Here is a 20,351-nt window from a genome sequence, read left to right as displayed (position 1 = left end):
GATTATGGCACCTGTTAAAATGAATTTATTATTCAAGAGATACTGAAGCCCCAGTCATGAAGTTTTCTGCATGAAATGATGTAGAGTTAGTGCTATAAAATGTGTCCCATGTAATAAAAAAACATTTTATGAGTTTCCTGTATATCACACAGGTGTATTCACTTATTGTGCCCAATAATATGTGGGCATGTACAAACTGTGCTTTTGAAATTTCTCTCACCCTCCTACTGGTTTTATCACACGTATAAGGGTTGGACAGTCACACTTTTATCATTTGGCTTTGTGATCTCACTTCAATCCAAAAAAGTTCTGTTCAACTTCAGTCTCAGAAGATGTAAAATTAGCCAGAATAAGTGAAAACACCTGTCTGGGTGTGCAGGATCACAGAAGGCATTTTGACGTGTCACAATTAGAAAAGCACAGGTGTAAACAATGAAGTTAAGGATGTCTGACTTTTATTTGGCTGCTTTGTTTTAGGTTCCTGATCACTGGCACACAGTTATGAAGGGGGTACTAGAATGAAGCCATCGATAATGTTAATAGTAACACCTGTGCGTTTACTACCATGTAAATTCAAAAGGCTTCATGACAGCACTGCATCCAGTTAAAACGGACCATAGTAATTCTTAATAATTATAGTTTTGGAATTTTTTTAAAAAGAAATCTGGTCCTGCTACATTGTAAATTAGCAAAACATGTACTGCTGTGACTGTACACGATAGTGTAATGTGACGCGTCAGAACCAAAGGTCTTTCTCTACATCTATTAGGAAATGTGAAGCAGCACTTGAGCCACTTGTAAAGAGGGTGACGCACACAGTGTTACACATCCAGCCACCCAGTGTTTCTGGATACAGACTGATGATTATTGAGAACAGGGGATTCAGCGGGAACTCAGTGATGTAATGGTGTTTTTCCACTGCATGGTACCTACTCTACTCACCTCGATTCTACTCGCCCGAGAAAAACGTGCCTGGTACCTGCTAACAGGTACTTTTATTTAGCACTACCTCAGCTGAGGTTTCAAGCGAGCTGAGGAGACACAAAAAGGTGACGTGAAAACCTGCAGATTACTGATTAGTCAGAGAGAATCATCACTATTCACTCCGTCGGCATTGCTCGCGACAGACGAGGGTGTCCTGAACAAACCCGCCGTGTTTCAGTAGTTTAGCCAGCGTTTTTTTGTTGTTGCTTCCAACTTTTTTCTTCTGGCTGTGGCAACAACCACATGCCGAGAATCAAAAGCAACACACCTTCTACGTTTTGTGTTTGTGTCGCTTTAGGTCACAGCAGTTTCCTGCTATGACAACCAGCCACGGCTCGCCTCACCCATAAGGCGGTGCTAACCTGCAGTGGAAAAAGGAGGACGGGGCACTGTGGCCAAGTCGAGCACGTACCATCAATGGAAAAACGACATAAATGAGAAATGCCCTAGCTACACCATGACATTAACAGTTAGCATCACCAGACTTTTTTTTCAGCCCAGAACAAAACTCTCTTCATATTGTAATGCCATTGGACAATGACTGGCTCCTCACCTCATCTCCGGCCCTATGACAGAGTGCCTGCGGAGCGTGGCTCTGGCCCTGGCGTTGGTCAGATTGGAGGTAGGTTCTCCGTTGATGGCCAAGATGGCGTCCCCGACCCCCAGCCTGCCATCCTGGCTAACAGAGCCCCCCTGGACCACATTGCGCACCAGCATGCCTGAGCCGTCTTTGATAGCACTCACTGACATCCCTGCCAACACGCACACACAAACACACACACAAGCACAGGTGAGTGAAGGTTTGGATAAGGCTGCTTTGAATGAATGCCAAACAGACAGACAGTCGCCCAAACAAACACCTGACTGTGGCATAATCCGCATAATCAAGACAGACACTAGGCAGATTAGAACACAAACATGCTTGACATTTACACGGCATCTTCCTTTACAGTCACACTCGCATAAGGTGCACAAACACATCCCACACACCCACATAAGGTAGAGGGCACAGGTGGCTCAAGGGGTTACACATGCCAGTCGCAATACCTGACATTGGCATTATCAAATCGGACACTAGGCGGATTACACAAACACTTCATTAATGCAAAAAGGCAGAAGCAGGCTTCACACACATATACGTGCACACCTCATGCACACACATCCACATACTGCAGACAGGGAAGGCAACAACTAATTAAGAAGTATCCTCTATGGCGCCTGCATACTACATTGCTATCTAATGGAGGGATTTGCACATCCACAACACTATGGTTGTTCATAATTTGAAGTTGGTCAAAGAAATGACTTTGTGCTTTTCTTGATCAAATAAATAGTTTATTGAGTTTTGTATTACATTCAAATTACAATACAATCATAGTGCCTGGAATACAATCAACTGAAGACACAGCTACTGACGCTGACAAGACAAACAGAAGTCACACATTTCAAAGACATGAGAGGAAGTCTGAAGTAATAATGATGCATTTCTCAAAATCTGAGGGTGTTACTACAACACGGCATCAAAATACATTTTTCTATTACAAACTTGCAGTAACAACTTGGAATAATAATTTCCAGATGTCAAAATCCATATGAAAATCCATTTGTTTTGACCTCAACAAAACTTCTTTATGGTACCACAAACTTACATTAAGTGCAACTGGTTCACACCATTCAAGAACAAACAAAGACGTCTAACTAGGCTGCATATATTCATGTTTTTAGACGAGCAAGGCAAGAAAAAATGACCTCCTTTCAGTCCCTTAAACTTTCTTTAACAACCTGCTCTAAAAGCCATACAGTCCTTGCAGTACAAACCAACCATACGTTGTACGTAGTACTGTAAGTTAGCATGTCTCATCTCCAAAATTGCACGTAAAGTCAATGTTGCACAATGGATAGAATTGTACATGGCACCTAATAATAGGAAGAGTGTAAAGTAGTGCAAATAGATATTGTACTATATGTGAATTGCTCATAAAAACTCCCCAGTATTCGGGCCTTACAGATACAGACCATAACTTTGCACAAGCTGAAGCTTTTGCTTCAAATTCAAATACATGTAAATTAACAAAAAACACAGAAAATCTGTAAACCCTCCACATTTGGATATCCAGAAAACCATGCTACATTAAATATTTCAGCATGACGACCTACAGTTTTTTAAACAGATAAAAACCAAATAATTCAGTAACACAGACTGTAGATTAGGTCCTTGATTTTTGCAGCGTATAAACATTTACATCGTTTTAAACTTTCACACACACAAGTAGTGTGGAGGCTTATTTCCAGAAGAGCATGTTTCCTGAATCCAGTGTTGGTGTTCTTATGCTTTGCACAGTGCAGGAGCACTTTACACCCAGTTTTTTCCTTCCTGTTTGAATAACCAATTTACTCTCAACACTGGAGTATAAAAACAAATATATTTAGATCAGCATTCAAATTAATATTTACTCATTGGTTTTGCTATTTCTTCCTAATATTATCTCACATTACTATGACCATATACGCACCCCCATACTAGCCTCTCAGACAAAAACACACACACACGCACAGTAATCATCTCCTCTCTCAGGGATTAAGGGTACTTCACTTCACCACTCTTCTTCAGGGCAGTCGTCATCACCACCGCCTAATAGCGTCATTATCGCCATGCCAGCGACGTACACACACCAAGACACCATCACCATGAGAAAGACGGAGAACATACCAAGGCCACGGTTGCCCCGGACAACAGTGATTGTCCTCTCAAAGCTGGTGCGGGGCGGCAGAGGCGGCGCTTGCTGCCTATCTTCGTCTTCCATGATGCCAAAACGATGACGCAGCCGGTTTTCCTATGAAATAGTTGACAGAGAGCATGAATAAGTAAGAGTAGTGGATGGATTGTCATGACATTTTCTATAGATAGTCATGGTCCCCAGAGAATATTTTCTAATAACTGTGGTGATCCTCTGACCTGACTTCTAGCTCTACAGCCTCAGCTGTACTTTGTTTTTCCTGCTAATTAGCACCTGTAAGATGATGAACATGGTAAACATTATAATTGCCAAGCATCAGCTTGTTAGCATTGTCATTGTAAGTGAGTCAGCATGCTCATGTTAGCATGTATCTCAAAGCGCTGTTGTGTGTAAGTACAGCCTCACAGAGCCGCTAGCATGGTTGTAGACGCTTACTCTTGTTTTATCAAGATATTTTACTCTAAACCGCACATACCAATGAGGGCGCTAGATATAATACATTAATGCAATATCTGTTGAGACACTTTGGTCTGGAACAAAGTGGTGGACCAACCAACCGCCTGACAAACAGACTTTGCCATCCCAAGAGCCATGATGTCACTGGAAAATTCCCACAATATCAGCTTTGGCTCACATGATTGTACATGGAGCAAATCTCACAACTTCTAGAAATATAACCCACATTGCAAACATAACCTGGCACTAAAGTCTTACTATCATCACAACAATCACATTTCTGATGTGACTTAAATGATTTTAAACTATTAACTCTCCGGGGTGAATACCTTTGGAGCACTTCTGAGATGTAAAACATTAAGAAAGGCAGACTTCTTTGTTCCCGCAGGGCACTTCACAAAGAAAAGGGTAAGGAAGAAATTGTCTTCTTTTTGAACCGCCACAGAAAGTACAATCAGCACTGAAGTTCTGAAGCTACATTTGCAACAAGCATGTCTTTGTTGAGAACACTGACACTTGCTGCTCTGGGTCTTTTTGTGTGTGTGTGTGTGTGTGTGTGTGTGTGTGTGTGTGTGTGTGAGTGTGTGTGTGTGTGTGTGTGTGTGTGTGTGTGTGTTTGATACGTTGTGACAGTACTGTATGCCCTTGTGCTACACCAGGTGCCAATGTCGTTCAAGCAGTAAGCACTTTTCATTGAGAGGCAATTGTTGGTAATTAAGCAAAAGCAAGTACAAAAGACTGCCTCAATAGGATTGAGTTGAGGCCACAATGGAGGAACAAGTCTTTGACACTGAGCACTTTCTCTATACCTGACCCAGTGATACTGATACAGCTGGCTCTAAGCTCCCCACTAAAGAACGTGAACAGAGAAAACAAACACTGTCATGGTACTCTCCTTTAGAGAAGCTAAAATGGCTACCCACAGAATCTCAGGTTTGCATGGTAATGAGCAATGCTTCCTATGCGATAGACTACAAGATTCTGACTGCTGCAGTGTTACTGTTACTGTCCCTGCAAAGTGTCAAAGCAAATGTTCATTTCCAAGAATTCTGCTAGACCATTGTGCATGATTCTACAAAATACAAGTGAGTTTACATTTAGAAACTTGACGCACTGTGACAATTCTACTTATTTCAGATCTACATGTTATGCACACAGAATACACAGAACTGGTGCTGTACATACCAGTAAACAGCGGAATTAAACAATTCTGCAATATATCACCTTACTTAACTTTTTGGCAAGACAAATGTAAGAAACAAACTCTGCCCTTTACTCTCCTTTGGACCAAAGTTCTACTGTTTCTCTAACCATAAACGCTAGAAAGTGAGCAGGACGTGTGTCCAGCATTATCAAAAAATTTGAACTTCCTTTTGTGTTGTATGACATACCGTTGTAGTGTAGCACGGCTGGGTGATGCGGTTGCCCTCAGAGTTGTGAGTGTTGGTGTTAGCCTCTTCTAGCAGGCTGATCTGAGAGTGGCTTTCAGGGTCATCCCAGGAAACCCGAAGGCTCCTCTCTGAGATGGGTGTCAATCCACCACACAGTTCCAGCTGAGAATAAAATATTCCAAAATATAAATAAAATAGTTTGAAAAAAAAAAAAACTGTCTATGTGCTTAAAAGTGAGTAAATTCACACAGAAGCAAAAAGGCTAAGGAAGTTGACTGTAAATTAGACACCCTGTACTCCTCTCCCCTTCTCTCTCCATCTGTAGTGTGGTCAAGCATTGTGTGCATCTCTCAGCTGCATTAAAAATTCAGACGGCCTGTAACTGGATTCTCTGTTGCTTGTTACTAAGCCACAGTCCACAACAAAAAGGAGAAGAAATACTGTACTCTCAAGCAAAACACACAGTTAAGAAAGTGACCTGCATATCTGTAGAAATGAATGGCTTTTTTTTTCATTATCTTGACAAATCATTTTGGTACAGAATCCAGAAAGAGAAATCCACTTTTGAATGTATGCGTACATATCCTGCCGCCCATGAAACGATGATATACAGTATGACAAAATAAATGTGTCTACTGTCAGAGACTTCGCCATACAGTGCCATCTACACCATCTCTTTAATAACTCTTGGCCATTCAATGAACAGGAATTCAGTAGGGAATTTGTATTTTTTGTGTTTTTATGTTTATATGCGTTATTGTCATAAAGCACCTTGATTTTGAAGGTTTTTAATTTGTTCAATGAGCCAAAAACAGATTTCTGTCAAGTTATTTGACCCATAAACAGTTTCTCATTTGATTTTCAAGAAAATGGCCTTTGCAACAAAAACATAACACATGTCGAGATGAGAATTTTATCTATATCACCCACTTGTGGTTGAGATTATACTAGTTTGGGTTGAGATTGTCAGAAAAACTGAACTAAATTGTGCCCCACACTCATATCAAAAAGGTACTCTTCCTTATTAATTAATTTAGATATTTAAATGTACTTGTCTTTACATACAGGCAGTGGTTTGGCAACTCCAATGCGGACAGGGCCATAGCCGGTGGATTTCAGGATGTGCACAGCATAATCCAGACTGGAGCCTTCCAAGTCACTTTCATTAACGAACATGAGTCGGTCACCAGGCAGCAGGCGGCCATCTTGATCTGCTACACCTCCAGGCACCAAGGACCGGATTACCAGAACTGTTTTAGTGGCATCTTCTGGATCCTAGAGTTAGACATAAGGATGGAGAGGATGGTTTACTGAAGATGTAGATGTAAAATGTGATATTAACTAAATATTGTACATTGTGAATTGTGGTGGCCTCACAGAGGGGCAACCAGCTGCAGTAAAGCTACTATTTCTTTACATTGTTTAAAAGCCTAAACACAGATATTTGCTATGGATAAAATGTGTTTTTAATCTTAAATTTAAAAGAGAAACTGACAGAGAACATTTCAATCTCAAAAAGTAAGGCACAAAAAGTCCACATGCGTCTTAATTTTCTTCACCCAAACCATAACACTGATATTCTTAGACTGCAGCCTATTCCAGTCTGTTATATTTGTAGAAATGCTCAGTGGTGTGTTTCTGACCTGGTAGTCCAGGATACTGAAGCCCAGTCCCGACTCGCCTTTCTCCAGCTCGACCACCTGAGCCTCTCTCTCCCACATGGCCAGAGGAGGTGACATTGGGGGCACACCGCGCTTTGTGATGTCCTCAGCTGTAGGACAGGGAATAGCACAACCCTGATCCAACTGGGACAAGCAGAGAGAACAGGGAGGACACAGGGAAGGAGTTAGATTTTTACAAGAGATGAGCATGGCAGTGACATTTATGAGTGGCATTTCAAATGCAGAGGATGTGTACGTTTTTTAAGGGAATAGATTTAAACACAAATGCTTAATCCCTCCATACATCTGTTCGGCGATGTGTGCCTTCACCTTGTCATTGAACTCAGCCAGCAGCTCTTTCAGGGTGAGATGAACATCATCGTCGTCTTCCTCATCACTGTCCGGAATTGCAGGGGGTACAATATGAGAGCACACCAGGCAAACACGCATCGGCAGCTCCTTTAGAATATTGACCACCTCCTTATGCGTCTCTCCAATGAGAGGGATCCCATTCACCTGTCCGGAAGATACCCAATTATTTCACAACTATTTAAAAAATAAATATTCCTAAGGTCAGTGATTGACTGACTCATGCTTTTGGCTTTTAAAATAATACAAATTAGTACAAATTAGTACAAATACAATAGTACAAATTATTGTACATGTACTGCATGTCTGTTTAACTCTCTTCCTATGACTGTGTTTATAGAGAGTGTTAAATCAGACTGCTTATTATGTTGAGTGATATATGTATGTCGGTGTGTGAACTTGCCCAGTCAAGGGGGAAGAGAGCAAGCACTCAATTTACAGTAAGTACAGCTCATTTGTACAGAGATACACCTTCTTATGTTGCATACTGTACTTGAAAATGGCAGAAACATGAAGGAAACTATGGTATGAACTATGTGTTTTTTGATCGGTCACAAATATACCACATACATACGTCAGAATAATCAGTCCCAAACAGATCAAATCTTATTCCACTTTAAATGAGGTGAGTTGCAGAGCAATTGGCTGAATGGATCCGTATCAGTCCGTTACCTCCAATATCTGGTCTCCATTGAAGATCTTGCCGCTTTGGCCAACGGGCCCCTCAGGTAAAACAGAGCACAGGTAGTGATGTCCCGCCCGAGCCTCCAGACTGATGCCGAGGCCACTTGTCTCATTGAAACGATCCACCTGACACACCTAAAAGAGTGGTGTGAAGTTGAGCAGTGGGAAAAAAATAAAGAGAAGCAATGTTTAGTGGGTAAGAAAGGTGTGGAGGATAAGTGTAAGCATCACACTGTGAATGGCTAATAACATGTCAATAAACTGATAAAGCATTTAGGTATGTACAGCATTAATATTTTTAGACAATGTTTTCCTATACGTGTTATATTTAATAGTCATTTTATTTAAAGAGAGACATACAATAACTTCAAATCGCTGTCCAACTGCATGTTGCCACCTCTTTCTCAGGTCTTCTTCCTCATCTGGTGTCAGTTTCACACCTGTAAAATGTGCGCACAGAAAAAGACAATCACCCTCATCTCATCTCACATACACAAAAATTCCTCTTCATGTTTGAACCTAGCCCTAGGTGATCCAATTAGTAAGAATGGGATCCTATTTGAAAACATTCCTTTGGCTGTTAAATAGAGAATAAAGAACATAATTCTCCTTGTGGCACAGCAGGATGTTAACCACAACCACTCAGACAGGAGTACGCACAAACACACACACACACACACTCACACACACACACACACACAAACACACACAAGCCACACGCCCACACCACAGGCATATTCACACCCACCATCTTACGATATCTTGGCAACCCAATGTTTTCTCGTTCATCTATTAAAGCCTCAGCAATCAGGGCTTATTTGGCTGTGCTCTCTAATCAAGCCCAAAAATCCTTGTCTAAATAGAGCCATACATGCAGGCGGGGAGAGAGACAAATCATCTGGAATGAGCTGAATGAGTTGGATAAACACATGACTGAACAACACTATAAATAGACTCCAATCAAAGAGCGTGCTTCCTTGCCACATTGCCATTCCCTAAGCCCAATCAGCATATCAGACCAAGTCCCATGATTCAGTTCCAGACTGCAGCATGGGAAGGAGAGCCTACCATTTCTGGAATCGTGTCGGGGTCGTCTATTGGCATATGCTGCTCGACGGGAGATTTCACGCAGAGAGCAGACACCTAGGAGACGGGGAAACACGTTTTGAGCTTATATGCAGGGATCCAAACACGTGGGAATTTACACACTTGAGTAAAAAAGAAATATCATGTGAGTAAGCAAGCATAGTTCTAGCAGGCCCTAGTCAGGTAGCCCCTGTAGATGACTACATACTAAGTTTATGTTAGTGCATACTGTCAAATCTCATGTTCTCCATTTTCTCAGTTACATCAAAAGTAATCCCCTTATGATATCACTGAGCCAATATTTTCACCTGTCTCTTGAATCTTGTTGAGGCCCACTCTGTAGGGATTGCTCTCGTGGAAGCTGTGGGAGTGCCGGAGGGGCTGCAGGGGAGGAACTGGGGGCAGGATGTGACTCAGACGTACAGCCTTCCTCAGCAACCTCAGTCTGACCAGGGAACTTGTCCTCCTCAGCACCTCCATGGCACGCTGCTCACTGCAGCCCTGCAGACTCACCCCGTCCACCTGAGAGAGGATACGAGACATGCATCAGTAGGGAGCCGAGCCAGGCTAAAAGCACAGGCATGGTGGAGACAGAAGCAACATTTTTGTGGATGGAGTAGACGTTACGGAGGAAAGTGCAGGTAAATGAAATGGGAAAGTAAAAAAATGAATCAATAGTAATAAAAAATATAAATAGTGCAAGATATAAAGCATAGCTAAAAACAAGAGATGATGAAAGGATGGATGGTAGTAAAAGTACAACTAGAAGAATTCCCCTTCATCAGCTTAAAAAAGACTCTAATTGGTTTGTATAAAACTTCTAAAAGTTGCAAACTGCGCAGATTTTGAAATCGTTGAGATTCAGCAGAGAATATATTTGAAACAACAAGGTATTTGTCTTCAGAGGGCACAATAAAAAAAGGCATCTGGTGTGTTTTTAGTGGAACTCACAGACAGGATGATGTCTCCAATGTTGATGCGTCCATCTTGATCGACAGTGCTGCCTTTCACTATGCTCTTCACTATCACACCAGCGCTGTAGACTGAGAATTACAGGATAAATTGAAGGAAAACATAGCATGTATTGTGTAAATGTAGCTTTAAACTTGCACATCATCAGTAATGCCTTATTACACTACGGAAATATTATTCATAATTTTGTTATTTTCCCAGTTTATTTCCATCAGCTTAGCTTGGAAAAAATAAAAACTTGATAAAACACATCATTACCTGAGTTTAGGTCACCTATGTAGCTAGAAATGGTGAATCCCAGGCCCCGATTGTTCTTAGTGAACTGGACGCTGAACTCATAGTCATCGTCCAAGTCATTGAGCTGGAAAGAAACACAGACAGTAAAAACTTCTGAACTTCTTTAGGGTTTAAGGAAAAAACTGTATTATACTTTTAAAATGCCACTGATAAGCCAATTACTTTTTACAATTACCACACACACACACACACACACACACACACACACACACACACACACACACACACACACACACACACACACACACACCTTGCCATCCAAGCTTTCCTGGCTGAGGACCGGAGAGGAAAGGTACTTGTCCTTGGTTATGTCTCTGGCGATGAGCAGTTTTACCTTGGTACCAGCATTTCGCAGTACCTAGGCCATGTGGTCATTTGTGAATAGCAGGAAGTAAAAGCGTGTGATAAATTAGGAACGTGAATAGAGAGACAGCTGCCCTGGAAAGACAGTATGGCATAGAGCAGGATAGCCCAGTTCAAGACATGGGAAACCTTCCAGGATGATTCCATAGGAAAACTCAGGGAAGCATCTGTGCGATACTCTGATAAAGCATAAATCCCACTTTTGCGTTGCTTCTCCAAGTAAGTTTTCTAGGGCAACAGCTTCTTTGCCACATTTTGGTGCGCCAAGCTGTAATGAGCTCATTACTGCCCCCTGAAGCTGGAAGGCAACAAACACCCACTGGTACTTCAGTGTTGATGAGAATCGCAGTTGCTGCCACAAAGGGAAGCAATTAGCCAATTCCACACTTAAAACCACCAACAAGCAAGACAATGGTGAGATTTATGCTTTATCAGAAGGGTTTTCAAACTAAAAGTTTACGTTTTACAAAAAAAGAGAGCACAAAAGATGATCACAGATAGCTTCCCTAAGCTTTTCGATTAACTGTGCGCTAACAGTGGAACACACTGGGTCAGACTCAGACTTAGCTGTTATTTAAACAGCAGGAACATAGATCATTATCATAACAGACAAAAACCTAGGGCGAAGAAAGCACTCCATCTTCTTTTGTAATTTCTTTCAAATGTTGGCTCACCTGTGCCACCTGTTCGCTGTTCATGCCCGCCAGATCTGTATCTCCGATGCGCAGGATTTGATCTCCGCTTCGCAGGCGCTTATCCTAGGGAACATTACATAACCAAAACATGTTAGTGTGAACTTTGCTAATTCTTCTTACTACATTCTACTACACACACTGCATTTAAGATAAGATAAGATAAACCTTGAAATATCCTGAGGGAAAGTGCTGTGGAGCAGTTGCAAAACAGAGTTTGAAGAGTGCAGATAGAAAGACTAATAACATAGGTTTCTGGGAATGCACTTATTGTCTTTATTGTTAAGAGTTCCACTCGTATGTCTGTAAAAAAGCATATTCTCAAAAACGTTACTGTTATATGAACTAGTCTTTTAACTTGCTTCTTAAGGCATGACTTTGCAATTGATTTGCTGGTGTATTTACCCGTCCAGCAGCTCCACCAGGGAGGATGGTCTTGACCATGACTCCTGTGCTTCGCCCTCCTATGATACCAAAACCAAGCCCCTTCCCATCATTGGCCAGCTCTATCATCTCCACATGGCGCCTCTACCATGGCAGAGGTCAGAATAAAAGGGAAGCAGAAATTGTAGAAAGAGAGAGAGAGAAAGAGGGAGGGATATATGTTAATTCAACCGGTATAAAAAGCAAAGTGAAACACCGTTAACAAGTTGAAGTGCTAAACCCGTTTGATTCCCTTGTTTATCTACATACACAGACACAAGTTTACCAGCTCTACAGTAAAAGCTCACATGTGAGCCAACTGTACCTCATGAGCAATAGCAGACAGGTTTCTCCCCATCGACATGGTGCGGGAGATTCGAGGGGGAGTGCAGTACTACAAAAGAAATGACATGTGTAAAATAAAAGCAAATTGGAAATGACATCACGTTAGCTGCGCTGCCTCTTACCATCATCTAGAACCCCTTAGACAATGTATTATCCAACTGTGCTTGAGTTTTTTAATGTATTGTTACATTATCAATTGAAAAATGTGACATTTGGAATGGTGATTTGTTACATTATGCACAAACACATGCGGTTGGTTGATAGACTTAAAGGATAATTTGCTTCTTATTACTCCTAAATTACTTCTCATTTACGATGGGTATTTTACATACTTGGGATTCAGTTTGAATGCAGTTGTCTGTGTAGATATCTTCAAAGGACAGATCCTGTGAGCCAAGAGAAGAGATGCTGCCATCCCTGTGGATGGATCTGACATTGCTGGGCCTACGGCCCTCCATGGCCCATGTGTAAGAGTCGCTGTGGCTCAGCATCTTCAGGTCCAGCCCCATGCCCTGGCAGGGGCCACAGTTCATGGACACTGATTTGGAAATCTTCCCCTGGTAGGATTGAGAGAGATATGCAAGATGATAGATAGGACACATGGTGAAATGGGAAGAAGAGGATAAAAGTGTAAAAATGGAGATGTTGCAAGTAAAAGAGAAGGATTGGTTGGGATAGAGAGAGAGAGTAGATGAATGATAAAAGGATTAGGGGATGCAAGAGAAGGGAGAAAGAATGATTGGGAGGAAAATGAATGAGGGAGATAGAGAGATGGAGAAGGGGATTGATAGAGAGGTGAAGATGTTAATTCAAAAAAGGAGATATGGAGACAGAGAGGAATAGTATGAGAGAGTGATGGAGGGAAATGGAATGGATAAAGAAATTGAGAAAGGCGAGTATTGCGATACAATGAAGAAAGATGTGGGATGGAAGGTGAATGTGTGTTAACCAAAAGAAAAAAACGTGCAAAAAGTTGGAGCAGAGAGGGAAAAGATAGGAGAGCAGGAACACAAGGATCTGAGTTAAACGCTCCTGTTCAATATAGCATAGTCACACTACTGTTCCCTTTTGTCTTTTAGGTTTTCTGTTTCAAAGGTAAAAAGGGAGTTTTGGTCGATGCTCATTTCTGATCGGTACACTATGCCATTCTAACAACTTTGCCACCTGTTAAAAATAGCAGTAATAAAGGGAAGAACACTATCAAAACACTCATAAGCACCTTCACACTCACACTGGTTGCACTTCTTAAGTCCAAATGCTCTATATACAAAACTGTGAATTTGAAAAGAAACAAAAATGTGACAAAAACCTGCATCAGTGTCTGTCCTAAAAATCAAGAAATCGTTAACATCATCCAGTGCCATGTTTAAGGGAATGCAGAGAAGCTAAAAGGATACAGGATCGCACCACACAAAGCTAATGTAATAATGCCTGTATGTGTGGACTGTGGTTCTTATAGGTTACAGTACACCACAGCAGATAATTACGAAGCAATGATGCTTACAGCCCACAACTGTAGTGGAAGGAGAGCTCAGATCTTTCACTTAAGTAAAAGTAGCATTACAACAATGTAGTACAAATAAAAGTAGAAGGAAGTTAGTTTCAAAGAAATACTAATAGATAAAGTGCTCATAATGTAGAATACCCCATTTCCAAATAATGTTATTGGCTGTCATTATTGATGAGGTCATGTGTGTATCACTTCAATGCGCAACTATGAAAGGTGGGGGTCATTTTAAGTACTTTATATACTACTGGGTAGCTAAGAATTTACCCCCAGGGGTCAATATAGTTTTATCTTAAAATGATACATCTAATAATACAAAACCATTTATTTGTTGATTATATTTTGTACTTTTAATTTCAATCTGCAAAGTATCTAGTAGGTTAAGTCACATAAATGTAGCAAAGTAAAAAGTACAATAGTTGAAGAATAAAGTCACAGAAAATGAAAAAAAAGTAAAGTACCTCAAATTTTTACTTAAGTGCGGTACTTGAGAAAAGTACACACACACACACACACGCACACACACACTCACACACACAAACTCTAAAGTTATGACAATCTTACAGATGGCTTCTGCAAACTCCTCCACATGATATTTCTTCCTTCCTCCCTCTCTCTCTTTCTCTCTCCCTCTCTCTCTTTCTCTGGGATTTAGTGGTAAGCTTAAGTAAGCTGATTACTCATCTAGTCTGGTTCCTGCATTCAGTATTTTGGGAATGGTTCAGACTCCTTCGCCATTCATGCTCGCACTGTACCTTTGCTGGGGGCTTCCGCTGAGCTTGCTGTAAGCTGAGTATGTGATGGAACAGGGGGCTCTGCAGGACAGTCTTTAGCAGGGAGAGTTTCTCCTGTGCGGGGGCCTCTCCTCTCTCTTTCAGTTTGGCTTGCAATCTCTCCACGGCTTCCAAGGCACGCTGAGTATCTGCAGAGAAATTGTACATCATTTATTTCATTCAGAAACAGGATTCGTCCCATTGGTCTTTGTGTAGGTTTCCACATGTGGTACTGTAGCAGCTGCTGTGTAACCCTGACACAAACCCAGACCTTTGACAGTCATTTATGAAACGTCAATAATCAATAGGGAGTGGTGGGAAATTAAATGAGAGTTCTCAAGTCTTTTGAAATAACTTAGTTAAAATACAACATCTGTCTTTCGTATCCAGAATGACTTCCTCTGTCAGCATTGATCAGTGTGATGAATACTAAAAAACAATTGTAATTTTTTTTGAAGGTTTAAGTGAACAGGAATGGCGCTTGTCTAAAAAAATCCCTGAACCATGGCTGCTAGATTGTGAGATTTTTCAATGCCGACGATTTTCAAATGACAAATTCATCTCTTCTGCTTATTTCCTTATTACGTCTCACACTGCAAAATATGTGGGGTTCAACGGGCCCAAAAGCTCAGTAAAATGTCCCTTTGCAACAGGGCTACACACAAGTTGTATCCAGAAACATAAAGATAGAAGGTATAGTACTAAAGGAGGATGTGCTTTCTATTCTGCAATACTTAAAAGCAAAGGCAAAAGCTGACACGGTGTGTCAGGTCATATCGCCCTTGTTTATGTAGTGAAGCTGCTTAATGAGCACAAGCCACAATTGCAGTAATTGTACGTGGCAGAAGGTTAAGACCCTGTAAAATCTTCACCAACGAGTTTTGACTACTGACCAGACTGAGTCCTGTGCCACCTGGACATGTGACTATTCCCTCCGGTCTGGCTGCAGATACCATACCCAACACCTTAATTGTAAGCCTGTGATAAAAGCTGTCGTGGGGGGGGGGCGTGTTACTGAAATGGGGTTTGTCTTTAAACAGTGCGCTACATCTGCAGGGTCACTGAACACACTTACCTATGGTTTCCATCGTAGCCTGACAGATTGTTTGTACAAAGTGTGTCTTTGTGACTTTCTGTCTCCGTTACACGTCATTCATCTCTGTTTGGCACCTGCAACATGAATGACAACAACGACAAAACAAAAGTTTTCTGCTGTAAACACGGTCTTGTACAGATCATGTCTATTTCGTTTTTTATGACAGTGTTTTTGTGAAAGCTGACAGTGCATTTGTAGAATAAAAGTGCCAAGGTGAGGATTCTCCTTGAAGATATATCTACTGTTGATACACTTTCATTAAAATTATGGCAGAACATTTTTCTCCCTGCTCATATCCAAAGGTATAAATAGTCTACCAATTTATATTTTACATCTGTTCTTCATGTATTATTTCACCTCTACATCTTCTCTTTCCAGGTCTGTTCCACACCTAGTTGCAAGAATCTTGCTTGTCAACTAATGCTCTTTAGCAGGATTTAAATCTCCTCCAAAAGGCTTTAACAGCTAGTGACGGTAATTAACAACGACGCATGGCCTCCCAACCACTCTGACTGGAGGGGGAAGTCTGTACACCATCAAAGCATGATACCAATGACATGATTTGATTTGCAAAACGATGGGCTGTAAATGACAACGTCTCATCTGAAATCTAATTAGTAGGCATTGATAGGCAGTAGGGGTATCGCAGTATATATGCCCTTCACGACAGCCTAATGAAATCTCTATCTTCAACTTGTTGACATTAAAGCGATCCTGACTGCTTCAGAAGAAAAGGAAGTCATTGCAGATGAATGATATACAGTAATTGCGCAGGCCCATTAGCAACTAATTTGATATGTAATCAACAAGGCAGTCTGTTAATTTCTTTAAAAATGACCCGGGCCCATTAGAAATATCACTGTGACGAACAGACGGACTGCTCGTCACAGTTGCAGTTCAGCCTCATCTCACCTCCATTGCAGTGCCGCTGGGCTATCAACAGGTCCCCGCTGAGCTCCAAGCACAGCACCTCCACCTCTTCCGCCAGTCCGCAGGGTCAGTTTACCAGTACCGAATACCAAGAATGACGCTTTCCTGGGGGGAAAAGTCATAACAGCTTATTAAGGGACTAGATATAAAGAAGCAAGCTGCGCGCTTTATTTTCCAGCATTGTGTCCGCGGCTCTTGAGCGCTCAATGCAATGCGCATGTCACCCTTTGATCTTCAGGCAAACAGGACTCATCCCTAATTAAAAAACAACTAGCCTCCAGTAATCCTATACATGTCAGTGGTACACTATGCAAATAATGCACTCCTCCTTATGAAAACATTATTGCAAATCCATGACGAATTAAAGAAAAAACATATGTCAAAAGATGTCGGCTATATTTAATTAAATATGTTACAGGCCTAGATAGTAAAATATCAAGATACCACCCAGACGGAATTTAAAATCTCGTAATATGTAGGTCGATGTCTACATGGAGCTGACAGTAGGATGCTTAGATTAGCCTTTCTCATAATGTATGCATATGGCCTGGGATCAAATATGAGAGGCTAATTTTCATGTTTGATAGGATTTTTAATTTTAATTTTTAAATAGCATTTTTATTCCTGCTATGAATTTGCCATTTCCCCGATGTCAGATCTTCATTGTAGACCCGGGGAAAACCGCAAAATTGTTACATTACTACATTTCTGTTTAGTTTGGCCCCAAACTGGAGTCCAGGGACCATAACGAGCCTTTTAATTCCAGGAGGTTGCGGGTAGCCTAAAGGAGGACTGTGGTTTTCACGTTTATTCTTCTTTTATATGATAATGTGACAATGGGTGGATCTATTGTAGTTGTCACCCTGAAGGCACAATTATTCAATCATACAACAAGTCATGCCTTAAAACAAAAAACACCCCTCTCAGTTGGGGATTCTTGATGTCATATCCAGTGAGGGCTCTAATCCTTTCCGTAACAAGTATGGAAACGCCTGGTGTGTTTTTCACACGGCAGGTGGAGCCCTCGCTCCAGAGTTTTAGGAGCCAGATCCGGTTCCATGTTTTCCACCAGGCACCCCACTTCATCTCTCTCTCTCTCTCTCTCTCTCTCTCTCTCTCTCTCTCTCTCTCTCTCTCTGCATCCCCCAGGCAGAAATCATCACCCCCTCCCCACCCCTCCTCCACCCACCCTAAACTCCCCGCCCGCCTGCAACGCTCTTTTCGCCGGGCTGCGCTCGATCAACCGAGCATCCACCGCACCTCCAAATTGGTTTGTCATTTCTGACCCCTCTCTCTCTCTCTCTGTTGACCACGGTCCTCTGCTCCGCTGCGCTCTGCGCCTGTGGACCTCAGCAGCAGTCAGTAAGAACATAACGGCAGCCGAAAAAGATAGAGAGAGAGAAAAGGAGGGAGAGAGGACGGGATACAGACACACGAATAGAGAGCGATACGCCTCTGTCCTCCTCCAGCACTCCACTGGACTCAGTGCATTTGGACGGACGCGATACCGCCTGTGTGAGCGCTGATCGGGATACTAAGCACGCAGCTATTGGTTTAATTACACCCTCAGCTTTATCTCCATCCCCTCTTTCGGTCAAATGTACCACGTCGTTTTGTGCGGCAGCGAGAATTAACCCTGGATCGCGGCGCCGGTCAGTGAAATCATTTATCGACTGGGAAGATATATAAGACCTACGTTCTGGGGACTATATGAAAGAGTGCAGAGAAGGTTATTCCTGACTCCTCTGTGTGCTGGATGTGTAGGCTACATATGCGCCTATATCGCTGCGACTGGTGATACGGTAAGCATAGGCTACACTCTTTATTCCTGCACAATTTTTTTTTGCAGACATTGCTGGCGAATGTCGCTAAACCTCTTGGCTGTATGTCAACCCGCATCTGACACTGACCTGCACTGAAAGCTATATGGCAGCGCTGACTTTGGTTCTCACGGATGCCAATGGGAATGTGGCCTGCGATTATTGTAGGCTACTTATGGGGCGCGGAAACTGGCCCTAATGGACGAGGGGGGTAACATGTAATATAGTTTGCGTTAACAGACGATGGTCCAGCGTCTTGATGTGTCTTATGGGCGTCGCTCGGATGTGAGCTGGCCCTTAGGCAAAAGTAAGAAGTAAAATGATACCCATTACATCTCCGGAATATGATCAATGCAATCATATTATCCCATGACGGCTCCTCGGCCAGGGTGTATACATAATTATTATTCTGTGGCCGCGTGTATCTGCCTCTCTGCAGGGCGCAATGACAAATCACAAGCTTTGGCGTGATGGATGGCAGATAGACCTCCCCGTCTTCACCTCCCCGGGTTTTTCTCCTATTTTATACGGCTGTCATTTGTGTGTATTGGAATGCAGTTAGCTTATTGTGTACTGTGCTGGGTTGTCAGCGGCAGTCTAAGGTGCAGAGTAAATCCAGCTACTCTGGAAGAAAAGGAGAATCCGGCCGGCCAGTGCACCCCAGGGTACGTCAATCATGCGGATTCATGAGTGAAAGCTATGGCTCTTATTTACAGTAGAGACACCCGGGCTCGCAGATGACCTTGATGTTCTGCTGAAAACTACAAGGTTGCACAGAATTTTTCGATCTTGACCTAAACCGAAAAGGGTACATGCTTCAGATCTGTTTGGCCATTAGATGTACAGTGTAGACTACTCTTTGTAACCAGGCTTCACTTTGAAAATAGGAATTAGCTTTAACAATCTTCCTCCTTGCATGATACATTATATGATTTATCACAAGTGGCCCGGATCACAAATAAATATATTTGGACATGTTTGGCAATCAAATCCCCCATAAACAGTCATTTGCTTTGTGTGTGTGTGTGTGTCTGCTTGGGTGGCTGGCTCCTTTGAATCGCTATCCTCTTAACATCCCAAAAAACAAACTGCAAATAATTTGTGTGCAAACAGTGTAGACATCAATGTTCAGTGTGACATAAAGAGTGGATGTCGGCACTTTAGGTTGGAGTGGTTGACTCATCCGTCAGCGCTGCGGGTAAGAAAAGTAACTCCCCTGAGCAGGTGGGAAAATGGTCAGTTTAGGCAATTATCGGTTTCTGTGTTGCATAAATTTGACATAGATTTGCTTCGCTGCCATTTTGGCAGCATCTGTTAAAGCGCAGGCCTGTCTCCAAGGAGATTATGATGCTTGCGGATGAGATGAATATCACTAGTTCATCTGTCATCAGTGCAACTGTTGTTTCAAAGTGATCATGCACGTTCTTTGTCTTTGTTTGCCAAGTTGATTATTTGATCTAAATGTCTGAGAAAGATGTAACGTTCCAAAAACAATCTTCTTTTTTTGCTGTCCGTATCCTTTTTTGTTTGTTTTTTTTGTAGTTTTTTTTTTGTTTATTTTACTGTCAAGCATTCTGCTGACAGTAGGCCTACCTCTCCTCCTTTAATTTGGTCACTAATTAATTTCAGAAAAACAATGCTCTTTGTTGGGAAAGCTGGGTGTAAATTAGGACCGTAGGCCTATTCGGAGTGTTTGTTGACAGAGGGCTGACTTTCTTTTTTTATAACTGTTCACGTTTATTACATTCACGGACAAGTCCATGT

General features: G+C 41.9%; 2 protein-coding genes across 16 annotated transcripts in view; one reads left to right on the top strand and one right to left on the bottom strand.

Moving 5' to 3' along the window:
• The window catches only part of si:dkey-92j12.5 (multiple PDZ domain protein), a 40,091-nt gene extending 23,077 nt beyond the window's left edge, over nt 1–17,014 (bottom strand). For 2 of the 3 annotated variants that reach the window (XM_034894456.1, XM_034894463.1), the window contains exons 1-20: nt 16,750–17,013; nt 15,817–15,911; nt 14,724–14,890; nt 12,794–13,018; nt 12,442–12,510; nt 12,099–12,221; nt 11,676–11,759; nt 10,889–10,996; nt 10,600–10,702; nt 10,321–10,412; nt 9,678–9,891; nt 9,352–9,426; nt 8,644–8,723; nt 8,272–8,418; nt 7,561–7,746; nt 7,213–7,374; nt 6,635–6,844; nt 5,570–5,731; nt 3,695–3,818; nt 1,538–1,736 (exon numbers count right to left, since the gene is read on the bottom strand). In XM_034894456.1, coding sequence (XP_034750347.1) covers nt 1,538–1,736; nt 3,695–3,818; nt 5,570–5,731; nt 6,635–6,844; nt 7,213–7,374; nt 7,561–7,746; nt 8,272–8,418; nt 8,644–8,723; nt 9,352–9,426; nt 9,678–9,891; nt 10,321–10,412; nt 10,600–10,702; nt 10,889–10,996; nt 11,676–11,759; nt 12,099–12,221; nt 12,442–12,510; nt 12,794–13,018; nt 14,724–14,890; nt 15,817–15,829 — 2,543 coding nt within the window. In that variant the 5' untranslated portion in view covers nt 15,830–15,911; nt 16,750–17,013. Of the gene's footprint in view, nt 1–1,537; nt 1,737–3,694; nt 3,819–5,569; nt 5,732–6,634; nt 6,845–7,212; nt 7,375–7,560; nt 7,747–8,271; nt 8,419–8,643; nt 8,724–9,351; nt 9,427–9,677; nt 9,892–10,320; nt 10,413–10,599; nt 10,703–10,888; nt 10,997–11,675; nt 11,760–12,098; nt 12,222–12,441; nt 12,511–12,793; nt 13,019–14,723; nt 14,891–15,816; nt 15,912–16,749 lie in introns of all 3 variants that reach the window. The other variant, XM_034894449.1, reaches the window with a different exon arrangement.
• Nucleotides 17,015–17,989: 975 nt separating this feature from the next.
• adgrl3.1 (adhesion G protein-coupled receptor L3.1) overlaps nt 17,990–20,351 on the top strand; it is a 114,852-nt gene continuing 112,490 nt past the window's right edge. For 12 of the 13 annotated variants that reach the window (XM_034890933.1, XM_034891021.1, XM_034891031.1 and 9 more), the window contains exon 1: nt 17,990–18,569. The gene's annotated coding sequence lies outside the window, so the exon portion shown is untranslated. The remainder of the gene's footprint in view (nt 18,570–20,351) is intronic. The other variant, XM_034890983.1, reaches the window with a different exon arrangement.

This window comes from Etheostoma cragini, chromosome 2, assembly GCF_013103735.1.
Source record: "Etheostoma cragini isolate CJK2018 chromosome 2, CSU_Ecrag_1.0, whole genome shotgun sequence".
Taxonomy (NCBI): Eukaryota; Metazoa; Chordata; class Actinopteri; order Perciformes; family Percidae; genus Etheostoma; species Etheostoma cragini.
The sequence above is the reverse complement of the archived record's forward strand: the minus strand, read 5'-3'. Positions and strand labels throughout refer to the sequence as shown.